Source organism: Sus scrofa, chromosome 4 (genome assembly GCF_054392235.1).
Source record: "Sus scrofa isolate SSC_HxYL_T2T_F1_AM1 chromosome 4, Sscrofa_HxYL_maternal_Yorkshire_Landrace_v2.0, whole genome shotgun sequence".
NCBI classification, from domain to species: Eukaryota; Metazoa; Chordata; class Mammalia; order Artiodactyla; family Suidae; genus Sus; species Sus scrofa.
The window spans coordinates 132305951-132322314 of record NC_139386.1 but is presented as its reverse complement, the minus strand read 5'-3'; the positions used below and the strand labels follow the sequence as shown (position 1 = coordinate 132322314).

The 16364-nt window shown below is 48.6% G+C and overlaps 1 protein-coding gene across 3 annotated transcripts in view; it reads left to right on the top strand.

Annotated features, from left to right (window-relative positions):
• LRRC8C (leucine rich repeat containing 8 VRAC subunit C) overlaps positions 1–16364 on the top strand; it is a 123009-nt gene that overhangs the window by 84186 nt on the left and 22459 nt on the right. For all 3 annotated transcript variants that reach the window (XM_001929205.7, XM_005663701.4, XM_085024118.1), the window contains one exon: positions 2652–2793. In XM_001929205.7, the coding sequence (XP_001929240.5) occupies positions 2656–2793 (138 nt within the window). In that variant the 5' untranslated portion in view covers positions 2652–2655. The remainder of the gene's footprint in view (positions 1–2651; positions 2794–16364) is intronic.

Below are 16364 nucleotides of genomic sequence, written 5' to 3'. Positions count from 1 at the left end.
CCTGTTTCTGCTTCTATATTTAATTGATAAATTTCAATCAAGACAACTTATCACAGCTGCCTGAATGAAGAGGCAGATATGAGAATCCAGCTATATTCTATGAAGCCAGCTGGGAAACGAGATTTGAAAAGATGTAAAATAATGCCATGATTCTCACTAGTTTTTTGTTGTTTGTTTTAGAGGATGTGGTTACTTTTCATAATAATAGAATTTTTGTTAACTTGTAACGGGTTTGTTATTTTTCATGAGTTAATACGTGTTTCTAAGATTTCTTGGCTTTCATTGCCAGTGTGGTCCATGCTGACCGTATCACCCACATGAGCAACCCTCCTGGCAGTCCTCCACACGCCATCTCAGACCGTGCAGGGATCCTGAGATCAAAGGGCTTGAGGACCTTGGCTCTACATGGGTGTATTTCATTCCTGACATGGTTCCTCGCTGCAGGGAGCAAACCCCGTGCCCTGCAAGGGGCAGGGGAATTGATGACGAAGGCAACAATAACCAAGTCTATGAAAGATGGGAGACGGCATCGGGGGTACCATGCTTGTCAGGGTTGTCAGCGCAGCCAGCAAGGGGGACCCCACGTTTGATTGGGGGACCATTGCTCTAGGAACAGTCATCTGAATTCACCCATTCATTTAACAGACAGGGGTCCTGGGCCTCTCGTTTGGCGGGCACTGTGGGAAGGGACAGGGGTGCAAAATAGAATAAGACGATATTCTGGGCAGACGGTGGAAGTTGAGATGAGTTAGTGCCTGTGACCGCCCCTGCACGGCTGTGGCCAGGAACCATGTGGGGCCATGAGATTGTGCTGATCCGTTGAGAAGAAAAAGGTCACGTAGCATCAGGAAACCCAAACTTTGACCTCGTCTGAACTGTTGATGACATGAGGACTCGGCAGAGTCCTTTAGCTTGGATGGCTTAGCTTCCATACAAGTTTCCAGAACACGCGTGTGCATAAGGCATAGGTTCTCCTTTCTAGAAGCTTGCAGCCCGCTGGCGGCGGGTAACACAGGGGAGTTAAGAAAAGTCGTGTTTCAACAAAAGGAGGACGTCGCATCCGACGCTGCACAGATGTCAAGGAGGTGCTTGGCCGGGTTGAGTGGCTGGATCTTCATTGTGTCAAGGAAGGCAAATGACCGCTTGAGGAAAAGTCAGGAAAAGCAGCAGGATGGCATGGAACATATCCTAACAGTTTCCAGAGATGGCCACCAGTGGACTCAGAGAACAGGCTCCGATTTTCTTTGGGCTGCTCATTGTCTAGCATTTAATTCAGCATCAGGGAGGAGGAGGAGGAGATCCAGGAGAAAAAGGCTTGGAGGAAACGCACCAAATGTAGCCTTCCCCTGTCTTGACGCAGACTAAACCCCTCGCCAGGGTGGAGAGCTGGGTGATCGGCTCCGAGGATGGCAAAAGGGGGAGAAGCTGTCTGTGAGGCCCGCCCTGGGCACCCTTATTTCCTGCCGCGAGATGAGGGCAGATCTTCTTTGCCCGGGAGCCGGGTGGTTGACTTTGCGTCCTAGATCACAGTAACGGCAGCGGGACCGGGCAGCAAGAAGGGACAGTGCAGACCAGGAGCGGGATGTGGTCGCCTTTCCCCAGAGCCTCAGCTGCGCCCTGTTCATGGATCCGCCCTCGTGTAGATAGAGAGATAGCTGTTTCCAGGGAAAACTTATGCTCAGAGGATGAGTCTGAGGGTCACAGTGAAATACAAGGAGTGTAGGAAATAGAGGGAAAAGCCAGAGCCAAAGCCAGGGGTTCCCACTGTGGCTCAGCAGGTTGAGGGCCCAGCGTTGTACCTGTGAGGACGCAGGTTCCATCCCTGGCCTCTCTCAGTGAGTTAAGGATCTGGCGTTGCCGTGAGCTGTGGTGTGGCTCGCAGACAAGGCTCAGATCTGGTGTTGCTGTGGCTGTGGTGTAGACCTCAGCTGCAGCTCCGATTCCACCCCTGGCCTGGGAACTTCCGTTTGCCGCAGGTATGGCTATTACAAAAAAAAAAAAAAGCACAGGGACCAGAAACAAGGGGGGGGGGCAAGAAAGTAATGACGCCGGCCTCCCCAGTACCTCCTCCTCCCCCAATAAGAGTGTCCCTCTTACAAGAAAACGACCAGTGGCCAAAAAGAAAAAGAAAAAACATCCCCAGAGAGCAAGCAAAATGCTTTACAAATAAGGCTTGAATACATAATCAGTACAAAAAAAAAAAATGTAATGCCAACCAATGCTGAGGTTACACTTAAAAATGTTTTAAACGACCACTCAAGATGATAAGATAAAAAGCAAAAACCTTTCAAAGCGTGGGCTCTGCTCCTTCTGGCATCTTTGTGTTCCGTTTAGGGGGCGGGAGGGTCCAGCCAGTGACACACTGCTCCGGTCACGCGCTCTTTGGTCCTTGGAGTCCGAGGGCACTGAGCGATGCGACAAGGGTTGATAAAGGCCCTTGCTTCCCACGGGGGGCTCCTTATTTCCTCAGCTGGGGGCTTCCTCTGAGATGCTCCAGAAAACCCTACCTAAGGTGCTCCTGGGCCCATGGAGCCACTGAGTCCGATGGTTTGAAGCAGAACTTCAAAAGCCGTTCCCAGTGCAGTCTGTGGTAAAGATGAAAGTATGGCTGTAAGGATGAATTAATTCCCCAGCAATGTCTCCTTTCGCAGAACCATGATTCCCGTGACGGAGTTCCGGCAGTTCTCTGAGCAGCAGCCTGCCTTCCGGGTGCTGAAGCCATGGTGGGACGTGTTTACCGATTACCTGTCGGTGGCCATGCTGATGATCGGTGTGTTTGGCTGCACGTTGCAGGTGGGTGTCTGGACGCGTGTCACAACGGAGCCAGGGCCAGGGAGCTGGCCGCCTGATTTTTAACCGTGAATATGTTCGAATGTATTTATTCGTGGCTCTTCTCCACGTGCATCTGGTGCTTGTAATCACGGCACCGAGCCTGAAACCCAATTGACCGAACTTTCCTAATAAGGTAAATGTGGTACTTGTAGGATTGCCCTGAGCTCAGAGAGTGCTGGACTCCAGCCAAGTAATATGGGGTGTCCGTCACATCCAGAGGGGGTCGCGTATCTTCCAGAGTTGGCTTTGCAGGAGAATATAGCATGGATATATCCACAGTGCCGTTTACAGTGTTAAAATGAAACTTGTTTCTTTGTCTCTTATATTTGCCACTGATAAGATTTTCTGGAAGAACTGATGTTTTGATGAGATATTATTTTACATGACGTTTAGTTCTGAATTAAAATGTAACTGAATCACGGAGTTCCCCTCGTGGCACAGTGGTTAACGAATCCAACTAGGAACCATGAGGTTGCAGTTTGATCCCTGGCCTTGCTCAGTGGGTTAAGGATCCAGCATTGCCATGAGCTGTGGTGCAGGTCACAGATGCGGCTTGGATACAGCGTTGCTGTGGCTGTGGTGTAGGCTGGCAGCTACAGCTCCGATTAGACCCCTAACCTGGGAACCTCCATATGCCGCGGGTGCGGCCCTAGAAAAGGCAAAAAGACAAAAAAAAAAAAAAAAGTAACTGAATCATAATTATTCTATGTAGAGAATATATATTCATATTCTGGATCCAGATTTTTTTTGCATACCTGTGTGCCAGGCACTATACTCTGAGGACGTATATACCAATAAGCAGTTCATCTTTAGCAGGAAACAAACGAGCCATCAGAAGAGGTTGTGTCAAGGTGTTCAGCATCACTCATTATTAGAGAAATGCAAATCGAAACTACTAGGAGGTACCACCTTACACCAGCCAGAATGGCCATCATCCAAAAGTCTGCAAACAATAAACAATGGGGAGAGGGTGTGTAGAAAAGGGAACCCTCTTACACTGTTGGTGGGAATGTAAATTGGTGCAACCACTGTGGGAAACAGTAGGGAGAGCCCTCAAAAAAGTAAAATAGAATTATCACATGATCCAGCAATCCCACTCCTGGGCATCTATCTGAAGAAAACCATGGCTCAAAAGATACATGTACCCCAGTGTTCATTGCAGCACTATATACAATGGCCAAGACATGGAAGCAACCTACATGCCCATCGACAGAGGAGTGGATGAAGAAGATGCAGTACATATAAACAATGGAATATTACTTGGCCGTAAAAAAGAATGAAATAATGGCATTTGCAGCAACATGGATGGACTAGAAATTATCATGCTAAGTGAAGTTAAACAGTGAGACACAAACATCATGAGTTATCACTTATATGTGGAGTCTTTTTTTTTTTTAAAAAAAAAAGGATATGATGAACATATTTGCAGAACAGTACCTGGCTTACAGACTTTGAAAAACTTACGGTTACCAAAAGAGACAGGTTGGGGCGGCGGGGCTGGGGGGGTGGATGGACTGGGGATTGGGACAGAAGCCTTCTAAAGTTAGGTTATGATGATGGTTGTACAGCTATAAATCTAATAAAATTTATTGACTTTAAAATGAAAGAAAAGAAAGAAGAGGAAAGCAAACTCCAAGTCATGGATGCAAGAGAGAGCATGGCATCTTTGGGAAACAGCCCCGGAGGACTGGCACCCGTTGGGTGTTGTCAGCCCGAGAGCTGAAGCCGTGCCTGGGGACGGAGTCACCCCCAGAGAATATGCTGTGAGTGAGAAGACGTCAGAAATACGGGAATGAAGGGAGCGGGCGCCTCTGAAGAAAGGACAGGTGGAAACCGAGAGAGGAGGGGCCGGGCGGGGGCAGTGAGAGCAGCTGGTTCAGCCACCTCCCAGACCAAGCAGAGGCCCGCAGCCGCCAGGGCCTTAGCCATCTTGGGTTCCGTGGATGGAAAAGTGAATGGGGGTAAAAGACTGTGGGAGAATAGATATGTAAGTGTGTGTGTACGTAAAACTGAATCACTGAGCGAACCCCTAAAACGAACCCAACATTGTAAATCAGCTCTACTTCCACAAAAATTTTTAGAAAAAGAAGTTAAGACTGTGAGGTCAGTGGCACTTGCAAGTAGGTCATCTGAGGGGGTGAGGGGCCAGGAGAGGAAAGAGCAGAAGCAGTGCAGGGTCGAATCAAGGCCTTCTTAACACTGATTTTACTCGTAGTTAACATCAAGCGCTGCCTCCGTCAGACCCTCTTCTGAAGGCTTTGCACACGTCTTACGTTATCTCATCCTGAGGCCAACCCAGGATGTGCTGGTGTGTGTTACCACTTATATGTGGAATCTTTAAAAACAAAACAAAACAAAACAAAAAAAGGATATGATGCAACACTCCAGCACAGACAGATGAGGAAAACTTCCTTGGTGAGTGGCAAAACCCTTGCTGAAATCCAAGCCCTCTTTGGCCCCCAAATCTCTATCCTTCACCCTAACCCCATGATGCTTTTTCTCTGTGGGCTGAAAATATTTTGCCCTCCTTCCTCCACCCAAAAAAAGAATGCCAGTGAAAAATAAGAGTTTGAGTAAGAGAAAGGGCATCAGTGCATTCACAAATAAAACAAATAGTTGTTGAAGAACCTGCTAAGTGCCAGACCCTGTTGGAGCTGCCAAGCGTTATCAATGCAGGAGGGGAAGAGGACACAGCTCAGCCTTCCAGAACGTACGTTCTAGAGGGGAAAAGAAAAACCCAAGCACGATCAGCTTGGTAAATCATCTATGTCAGAGGGGGATGCGGACAGTGAAAATGAAAATAAAGCATATACGAGGGCAGTCGGAAGTCCCAGGAGGTGCCATTAGGAGGTGCGGTTCTCAAAGGCGGTGGCCTCACTGGGGAGGTGACTTCCGAGGAAGGCACTGATGTTGGGGCAGGAGCAGGCCGTGCAGATGTCCAGGGAGGAGCCGTCGAGGCAGAGGGACAGGAAGAGCAAGACACAATGAGCAGAGCAGTCACAGGACCCTCCCCCTTCTGTGGGAGACTTTGACGTTTGGCTTTCCCCAGTTTCTCCTTTTTTTTGAATTTTTTAATATTTTACTTGTAGTGAAGTATAGTTGATTTACAGCGATGTGTCCATTTCTGCTGTACAGCATAGTGACCCCGTCGTACGTATAGAGACATTCTTTTTCTCATACTGTCTTCCATCATGGTCTGTCCATCCCAAGAGATTGAGCTAGAACAATCTCGGTTGTTCTGTGCTGTACAGTAGGACCTCACTGATTATCCCTTCTAAATGTAATAGTTTGCATCTACTAACCCCACACGCCTTGTGCATCCCACTCCCTCCCCGTCTGTTCTCTATAGAGACCTGTGATACGATCCAGCAATCCCACTACCGGGCGTGTATCCAGACAAAACCATAATCTAAAAAGATACATGCACCCCTGTGTTCACTGCAACACTATTCACAGTAGCCAAGATGCAGTAACAACCTAAATGTCCATCCACAGATGAATGGATTAAAAAGATGTGGTACATGTACACAGTGGAAGACTACTCTGCCATTAAAAATAAAGAAAATAATGCCATTCGCAGCAATATGGATGAAACTAGAGATTCTCATACTAAGTAAAGTAAGTCAGCAAGAGAAAGACAAGTACCATACGGTTTTTCTCAACTTTCTAGCTCAGCTTCCCTGGAGCCTGGCAATGTTAGAATGTTAGCTGTGTTGCCAGGCAACTTTGCTTATGGCATAAGTGGCTGCTGATTGGTCAAGTGCACCTGGGCTGGGAGAGTGATAAATGCCTGGTAGGAAGCCTGACCATGGGGCTTCTGTGACCGTGTTGACACACGTAACAGGGGCTGTCCCCTTGACACATGAAAGATGTATCTATCAAGCTTCAGGAGCTCTCGGCCCCTCCGGAGCCTAAGGCGTCTAGGCCAGAGTAAATGCAAGTCTGCCTGAGGTGGGTCTTTTCCTTGCAACCTGAGATGATCCAGGGAGGAGAGCTCGGGGAGAGACTAGCTCCCGGGCAGCCGTGTGGACCACACCACAGGCAGAGGGGAAGATTCCCCCAAAGAGAAAGAGAGCTTGATGCCGCCTGGCTGACCAGCTGTGACTCCAGCCCTGTATCTTTCCCAGCGATGCTGGTGCCAAAGGATGTTTGCGGTAATCCTGTAAGTCTGGACGCTGAGGTGAAGCTAGAACGAGCCCTGGGGATGGTACAGGCTGGAGCAGGGGCATCCTTCGCGTGTTGAGGGAGAAGCCAGTGGGCAGGAGCAGCGTGAGGATAAAAGTGGTAGAGAAAGGAGGCCTGAGCGGCAGCAGCCACCTGACCGTGTAGGTCCTGCAGCCACTTACAGCGTTCGTGTTTGCTCTGAGTGAGACGGGACACGTTTGGAAGGTTTGGGGCAGAGGGTTGTCATTATCTGACTTGGCTCTGGACAAGACCCACTCTAGCTTTTGAGAAAGCACCACAGGGAGCCGGATGGAAGCAGGGGGATCCCCCAGAAGGCTGTACGATAAAATCCAGGCGAGACACGAATCAGGTGGTTTGGTCCAGGCTGGAAGCAGTGGTTCCGGATATGTTTTGAAAGAAAAACACTAAGATTTGCTGGAAGATGGAATGGGATGTCTGAGAGAAGGAGAGAAATCAAGAATGACTCTCTGCTTTTAGGCTTGAGCTACTGGGAAAAAGTTTCGTTTTATGCATCTTACGTTTAAATATGTTCGATGCGCAGGTGGATATGCGACCCGGCAGCTCAGGGCAAGTGAGAGTGGTTGTGTTCACGAGGACGTAGGTGAGGCGTCCAGGATCCAGGTGGGCTTCCCCTTCACCTGGGTGGAGGGCTACCTTCCCCCAGAATGGGAATGAGGGCCTCAGGGGCACTGTGGCAGGGGGGAGGCACAGAAAGATTGGGGGGGTGCCTTACAGCTTCTGTGAAGTAGAAAGTGACACACCTGCCGAGAGACTGTGACAGGGAGCAGGACGTGGCGGGCTTGGGGGTGGCAAGTTGGGGACCTAGTGGAGGGAGGTGACATAGGTCCATAGGAGGACTCTGCGCCTGTCTTACTTTATTACTGTGTCACCGTGTCACAGCACTGCACCGCCACGGGGCATGTTTGCTAAGGAGCACAGGAATCGTTTCTCTGGGTTCCCGATCCCACGGCAGGATGAAACGCAGAAAAGAGAAACCACGCAGAGTCTCTGAAAGAACGAGCGGCTAACCTGGGACAAAATAAAAGAGCTCAGGAGTGGTGCCTGCGGAAATGTCTACAACAAGCATCGTCTGGGGATGCGGCCGCAGAGCTCAGCAGCGACTCAAGCCCACCTTCAGCATCTCGTCCTGAGCCCTGGTCACAGTCACCTTCCCGGAGCACAGCCCCCATCACGGCTCTGCTGCGCAGAAGCTCTTGGTGCCTCGCACTTAGCACCCAACCCCGTACATTCAGCACACCCTCCTAGACGCGTGGCCTCCCCTGGGCCCTTCACCCAGGCCTGCTTCATCCTTGCAGCTGTGGGGAAGAAACAGACCCCCGTGGACTAGATGAGGAAAGTGCAGTCTGAGAGCTCAAGGTTCTGAAAGTGTGAAATGGCCCAAAGGCAGCTGCATCAGCGTATGAAGGCTGCCAGGCTCAGAGTTCACATGGGCTGGACCACTGCTTCAGCAAACATCCCTCAAAACCTGCACTGTGCCAGGCGTTGGGTGGATGCTGCAGACACTGGAAGAGAAAACAGCACAGCTCCAGCCCTCAAGTGGCTGACGGTCGATGAAGACCGTGGAAATACGGAAGCAGTGCCGTTCAGGGCGTGAGGCCCGTAATTAAGGTGGCAGCTTTAAGAGCATCAAATACAGCGTCTTCTCAGCTGCTGGAAGTTAGGGACTTGAAGAGGCGAAATTGAGCTCATTGGCAAAGAACGAGTTTACAAAACCAATATGTGTGTGTGTGTGTGTGTGTGTGTGTGTGTGTGTGTGTGTGTGTGTGTGTGTATGTGTGTGTGTGTGTGTGTGTGTGTGTGTGTGTGTGTGTGTGTGTGTGTGTGTGTGTGTGTATTTTAAAGCAATGGAGGAAAAAGCATAACAGCAGATTTAGTGTGACCATGTCACAAAGCCCTCACTGTGGGTCCTCAGAGCCTTTGGGGCAGTGTCCTGCATTGGGCTGGGGCACTCCCGTCGCCTCTGGGATGCCCATAGCCCTCCCATTGAGTGGCGCTGGTAAGGAAGCTGTGCCAGAATCTGCATGAACTTTAGCTCCCAGGAGCACCCTCTGGAGGTAGATCAGTCCCATTTCCAGGTGCAAATTCTCATCTGAAGGGTGAGGCCATGCCTCCAGGCCAAGAGGGCTGCAGTGAGGGCTCCCCTCTCGGGTCATTCCTCCAGCACGTGGCTGTCACCCCTGTGCACCCTGCTGGGTGACGGTATGGAATCATTACAGTCACACAGGCCATATCTTGGCTTGTAAAACAGGATGTTCCGTATAAAATCAAGTGCAAAATGACGAAAAGGGAAAATAGAAAGTTACAAAAGAATGACTTTTCTGAATTACAGCTTAGGTTTCTCTAAAAGATTGCTCACTGTATTAAATAATAACTCCGAGCCTAGAGTAAGCAGTAAAGACACAGGAATAAGGTATGAGTTAAAGGAAGTAAAACCACCAGTATCCACGTTACAAGGGCGTGAAATGGTCCGAGGGGAGACTTGAAGCTCCGGTTTGAGCTCCGTTGGGATAATCCTGTGAAACTGGCTTAACGACTGATAACGTCAAAAACAAAAGGTTCTCTGCCAAGCTCAAAATCCCTTCTCATTTCCAAGCTGATAGTACAATAATCAGAAGAAAATGTGTATGCCTCGATCTTCCCTTTGTGAAGTGAAAGTGCAGTCACTCTCTCTGATTTTATCTGCAGAACAAGTTAATTAAGTCTTGCGGCTTGAGCACGTGGCAAAGCCGAATCTGAGGAGGCGTCGTGGTGCTAGCAGAGTGATCGGGTAGCTTCTGATGGCCTTATAAATGGCTTGTGCCCACGGCAGATGATAGTGCATTCTCTCTTTATTCTAAAAGACTGTGTGCATGTAGGGTCGGGATTATGAAAACGCTGGGGGAGGGGGAGGTATTCTCTATCAATGGGCTGCTGATTCTTTCTTGCCCTGATGTGAAAGGATTAAAATCAACCCTCGTCTTACTCATCGGACGAATATTTATTCATTTCCCAGCACGCAGCTCTTTCCAAGGCTGCCCCAGAGTAAGCGGCGCGCACGCACGCGAGCACTCCTTCCATTACATTGGTCCACACAAGAAACAAACAGAAACACACTGCCAAGCGGGAGAGCGTGCGCATCCTCTCTGTGTGCAGTCACACACCCTCAAGGACCGAGACTGTAAACACGTAACCTTGCGTTATAAACAACATGATTCGAAACGCGACACACTCACTAAAATAGACCTAATCCTGAAAGGTCAACATGCTACTTCCTGGAAACCTAAGATTGCTTTAGGTCTCTGCTCCATGATGCCAGGTTATCCTATTGTGACCGAAGCCAAAGCAGCCCACATTCAGGCCGTTACCAAATATAGAGGGAGCAGCGAGAAACAAGAAGCCCCGGGGACCGCTCTGCAGCCACCCCACAGGAAAGACGCTTCCTGCTTTCTGAATCAGAGGGAGGAGGAAGCCAGGAGAAGGATGTCAACGACTCGAAACCACCAACAAAAGATCCTTGTGGCCTAAGCCAGTCAGCAGGAGGACGCCGGCTGGCAGGGTCGCTCTGGGGGAGAGCTTGGGACTTGCAAGTGCGTTGCTTGGAGTTGATCCCACTCTTACTTTTGGTACATTCTGAACTGCTTCTCTGACTCAGAACCACCAGCATCAACGCCGGAGCAAATGGCCTTCCGGTGACAGTGCACCCAGGGTTCCCTGAAAAGCAGAGGTGGGAAAAATGATAGGCTCTCTAGTGATTTCTGAGTTGTTCATGCTGATAATGTGCCCTGAAGTCCAGCTTCTGGCTCTCTCCCCCAGTCCTTGGTCCCATGCTACCCGGGATCTCGAGTCAGTCTTTTTCTTTGGCCAAATGTGAATTTACAGATGGAGACGCAAAAATTCCTACTTAGATCAGCCTGCTGTTGAAGGTAAAATGGAGAATCCTGATGAAATAAGAGATACAGCACCAACGGGTAGGCGTAAAACGAAGACCTCGTCTAAGATAAGTTTCATGACATTCCTGTGTACCCAGGACCTGGCCCATCCTACTGCAGGCTCGGGCGAACGTGACACAGAAACCGTCTGGTGGTGACAATAATGTTGAAGAGCAACCTTTCCCATCCCTGGAGAGAAGGGGGTGGGTGCTGCGAGCAAACCCCTCTTTCAAAATCCGTTGACATCTAGTCACAGAAAATGTGCCTGAGTTAGGACTTCCTTGTGGTGGTGGTTTATTCAAACTGATACTGTTTTTTCTCCCCCTAGAACTTTATTTCTTGCCATCTATCCCCTTGACAACTTAATGTGCAGTGAGTTCCTGGCCCCGAGGATAATATATGAGTAACTTCCCCCTTCTCTCTCGGGTTTAACACAGGGCATGAATCTAAATGCTTTTCTTCGATGATCTCATGCCAGCCAATGCTGGTCCTCGAAGGGGCAGCGTTTCCTTCCGTCTCCCCCCTGGATTGTTATGATCCTGCTGCCTGTTAGTTGCTTAGCAAGCCCTCGTTTCCCCCGAATGACAAAGCACTGACAGAGTGTTGGGTTTTTTTCTCATAGGAAGCAAAGGACATTTATTGTGTGTTTAGTTACTCTTGTGGATCCTGTGTTGTAAAATGACCAAAACCCATGTCTGAAAGTCTCTAGTGGAGTTCCTGTCGTGGCGCAGAGGAACCAGATCTGACCAGGAACCATGAGGATGCGGTTCAATCCCTGGCCTTGCTCAGGGGGTTAAGGATCTGGCATTGCCGTGAGCTGTGGTGTAGGTCACACACGCAGCTCGGATCTGGCATCACTGTGGCTGTGGCGTAGGCTGCAGCTGTAGCTCTTATTTGAACCCCTAGCCTGGGAACCTCCATATGCCACAAGTGCGGTCCTAAAAAGCAAAAGAAAGAGAGAAGGAAGGAAGGAAGGAAGGGGAAAGAAAAAAAGAAAAGAAACCACTCCAAATGGCAACAAAAGATCTCATGTATCTAGGAATAAAGCTAATCAAGAGTACACAAGAACTTTATATATAAAAAAAACCTTAAATATCTAGTAATAGTGTTGTAAGAGAATTTAAATAAATGGAAGGCACCGTATGTCTTTGGAGGGCACAAACTTGACAGCACAAAGATGTTCGGTCTTCACAGATTATAAATTCAAAGCAATATTAAGAAACTTCTAGTTGGAATTTTTTGGAGAAACTTGCCAAATGTATATGCAGCGTGCTCACTAGTGGTGGTGGAGGGGAGTCGAGTGGGATAAGGTGATAAAAAGGAGGAAAAGAAAAGGACGAGGCGGTGGAGGAGACAGGGGCTTCGCAGGGCCTGGTGACGCGCTGTGCGCTGAGGAGCATGGGAACCCAGTCCTTGGACCCTGGGGGTGCCCCCCACACCCCCCAACACACAGATCGCCCTGACTGCATGAACCGGTTTCTCCAGATTTCTTTTATCGAATACGAGTCAGAAGCTCCACCATTCTCACCCCTTTTCCAATTATAAATTTCTAAATCCCTGTGCGCGTATTCTGTTTCACAAGCAGGAAATTTCTTAGCTCTGAATTAATTTCACAAGTGGGTAAATCATTGGCTCTAAGATCGATCATCCCCTTGTTTCAAAAACAAAAACGTGGTTGGAAGAATTGCCTCTCGTTATTAGGAATAGAAACTTTATAAGCCAGGCCTCGTCTCCAGGGGTCGTTCCTGTGTCCCCAGGATGAAAGACAGGAGCAGTCGTTGGCGTGTCAGGTGTAAGGGCTCGCCCGAGTTCATTCTGCGGGACGAAGGGACGAGTGAGTGAGGCAGAGTGGGTGGCACGTTTTTGCCGTGTGCTTCTGTACAGTGAGCATCTAACAGCCCAGGAGAGGGGCTGAGACCTTTGAATTATGGGGGTCCTATGTTTGTTTCTGGTTACGCCATAACCTCAGAGACTGGGGCCAGTAGAAAAGAGACACCAAAAACCCTTGTATGAGGCTTGGTTGAAGGATGAGACCTGAGAACAGACAGCAGGCAGCTGAAGGGCTTCCACGTGGACAGCGTACATGGCTTAAACTAATTCCATGTGTCCTAGAACGCCAAGCAGACCCAACAGCAGAAGTTTTAGGAAGGAAGATTTTGGTTCAATACAAACCCAAACTTTCAAAACGTTGAGAACTTTCTGAAAACATCGTATCTGGCAGTGAGTTTCCTGTTATTGGAGATGCCCGCCCAGAGAGAGAACGGCCTGGTGACGGGGAGGCTGCAAGGAGAACGCACGAGTCCTGAGACCCGAGAGCACCTGCGCTTTACATTTATGAATAGTCCCAGGCGGTGGGTTAGACAGTGATACAAATGACACGTCCCTGCCCAAAAAATGAACAGATGCGTTCAAAGCACAAGGTCGGGCGTACGTGCTTTGTGAGAAAGCAGTGGAAGGGGCCGGGCAGGGGTCCTGCTTTAAACAGGGCAACGAAGTCCTCTCTGAAAAAGGAGCCTCAGAGCAGAACCAGAGGGCCTGAGAGGGGTTCCTCGAGGACCCGGGGAAGAACATTCCAGGCAAAGGAAGCACAAGAGGCCAGGAGCCAAGCGAGCAGGGGGGGCGAGTGGCCCCTGGCAGTTTTGTCTTGCGAGGGTCCACTTTGTAAGGCTTGACATCAGTACGGACCCAAGGTGAGCGCCCCCGCAAGTGGCAGGACTCTGACGTGTAACTGGGGACCTGTCAGAGTCCGGACTGAGAATTTAATCCTGCAGGGTCTGGAGCCGGGACCTTGTGAATTACCAAAGCCATTCGTGTTACCTCTTGATGGACGCTTCGCTGGCCCCAGTGTGTGGAAGAAGATGTTAAGAACGCATCTCACTGGGAGTTCCCTGGTGGCTTAGCAGGTTAAGGATCCAGCATTGTCACTGCCATGGTGTGGGTTCCGTCCCTAGTCCGCATGCTGCAGGTGTGGCCAAAAGGAAAAACAACAACAGCCACGTATCTCTTCGCCCATGCAAGTTGCTAAAAGGCAGGATCTGTGTCTCATACATCCTTATACTCGCCTTTGTGCCTTAAACCTGACATTCAAGCGGTGTGTGGTGAACGACTGCGTTACTGCGCTTCAGCAGCTCTAAGAACTCATTGACTGTCTTAATGATGAAAACAATTATAGGAACGCAGAGTTTACAACTGCCTCATAAATGGATGGCGGAAAGCTTTGCGTGGGATAATTAATGCCGAGGTGATAAAAAGCAGGTCTCCCTGCAAGAAGGAGAGACAGCAGCTAGTAGCAAACAATCTTGCGTCAGTCATATCAGAGATTAACCACAGTCCTCCCAGGGGCGGGGACGGGACAGGAGGATTAGCACAAACGCAGCGCCCAAGAGGGAACCGAGGCCCTGACGTTGGAGCAACAAACTTGAAAGAAATCATCCGTTGAGAATGTACCGTAATGAGATGCGGATCATAGATCAGCCAGTCCTGACTCGGATGTGCCCTGCGCTGTCCCGTGTTACAAAACTACAGCCCAAACTTGTGTATATTAAACAAAATAAAAGGGTAGACATTGAGGCACCTCAGCTGAGCAAGTCACAGAACCGCTTCCTGGAGACCGATGGAGTGTAATTTACAAAACTTGGTTATCTTTTGGCCACATGTGGTTGGTTTATGATCAAGCTGATGGTCACGGTGAAAACCGGGCTTTTCTTATCTAGATGATTGCCCGTGTACACGGATGTGGTGTGGAGAATATTTTATGGGCATCCCAGATGAAACCACAGGAGGCGTGTGGATTAAATTCTCTGACCGTGTTAGTACTTGATCTTTTACCCATGGAATGGAGTTTATGAGCTCCGGGTTGTTTTGTGGGAAAAATGCTTTCTTTTTTCTAAACAGTGAGGTCTTCAGATGAACTTTGGAGGGCTTGCTTGTGGTCATTAACTATTTAGCATCCTTTAGTCTTTCGGGGATTTTTAAAAATTCATTTAAAATGCAGTGGTTTCTGAGTAATGATGACGGCTCATGATACTGGTTTGTTCTACTCTAAGAAGGTCTTGCATAAGTTAACTTTCTTTTTAAAAAGAAAAATAACAGCTTCAGACTTGGAAAAGCATTTAGAGGTGATTTAGTGTAAGTTCTCATCCAGTATAGAAATCTCATTTCTAGCATCCTTGGCAGATTAATATCTAGTTTCTCTTTGAGTCTATCTGGTGATAGGGAAATGTGTTCTACTTAATGAAATGTTTGCTATGAAGCTACAGATAAATCTGCATATTTATTGAATGTTGACTAGGCTTCCAGCACTGTGTTAGGTATTATGAGGAATACAAAATCATTGAAGCCTCCATCTTTGCCCCCAAAGGAGCTTAAGGAAGAGCTGGAGAGGCAAAATAACATTTTTTTTTTAAATTTACCTATCTTTTTAGTAAATGCTGCATGTGGAAGTTCCCAGGTTAGGGGTTGAATAGGAGCTGCATCTGCTGGCCTGCACCTCAGCCACAGCAACACCAGATCCAAGCTGTGTCTGTGACCTACACCACAGCTCATGGCAACACCCGATCCTTAACCCACTGAGCGAGGCCAGAGATCGAACTCACATCCTCATGGATACTAGTCGGGTTCATTACCTCTGAGCCACAATGGAAACTCCCCAAATAACATACTCATTCATCCATTGTAGCAGTTTATTCAGTATGCTGCGTTATAGTCACCGTGCTAGGTTCTGACAACACCAACTTAGTCTTGGCCCTGAAGATGCTTAAACTGTTGCAAAGACGGATGTTCACAGATATATCCTTCTGAAACACAAGATAATTACCTTACTGGGGGGGTGGGGGTTGGTGGGGGTGTTTTCCTTTTGCAGTGACTATGTATTGCATAGACTGCAAAAGAGGAAAAATAGTTAAGGCCACCTGGGGAAACCAAGTTTGCTGTCATTCTGTGTAGGATGGTTTAAATTACAGTCCTAGAAAAGAAAAATGTGTTACGTGGTGTGTTACAGGGAGTGACTTGTGTGCTCAAGTAAAACTGAGTACATGTCCCCTTGGAAGAGTGGAGCAGATAAAGACTTTGAGCTTGTTAGAGGCAGCATCCCTTCCTGCTTTGAGGAAAAGCACGGATAAAGGCTCTTAAATGTGCCCATGACTTTTCACCGTGTAATAAGTTTAAGGCTTCAGCCTCCTTAAGAAGTAAACTCTGCTAAGTGGCTCTGTGAGGGTCAGCTATTTTGTGTTTTTGTTTGTTTTTTTATTTTCTTTTTTTGGCCGCGCCCGCGGCTAGAGGAAGTTCCTGACCAGGGCCGCTGCAGTGACAACGCAGGACCCTTAACCCACTGAACCACAAGAGAACCCCCAGGGTCAACTATTTTAAAACCGAGTTGGCACCTCCCTGCTCGGTTTACAGTGGTCTTAAGAGCTGGCA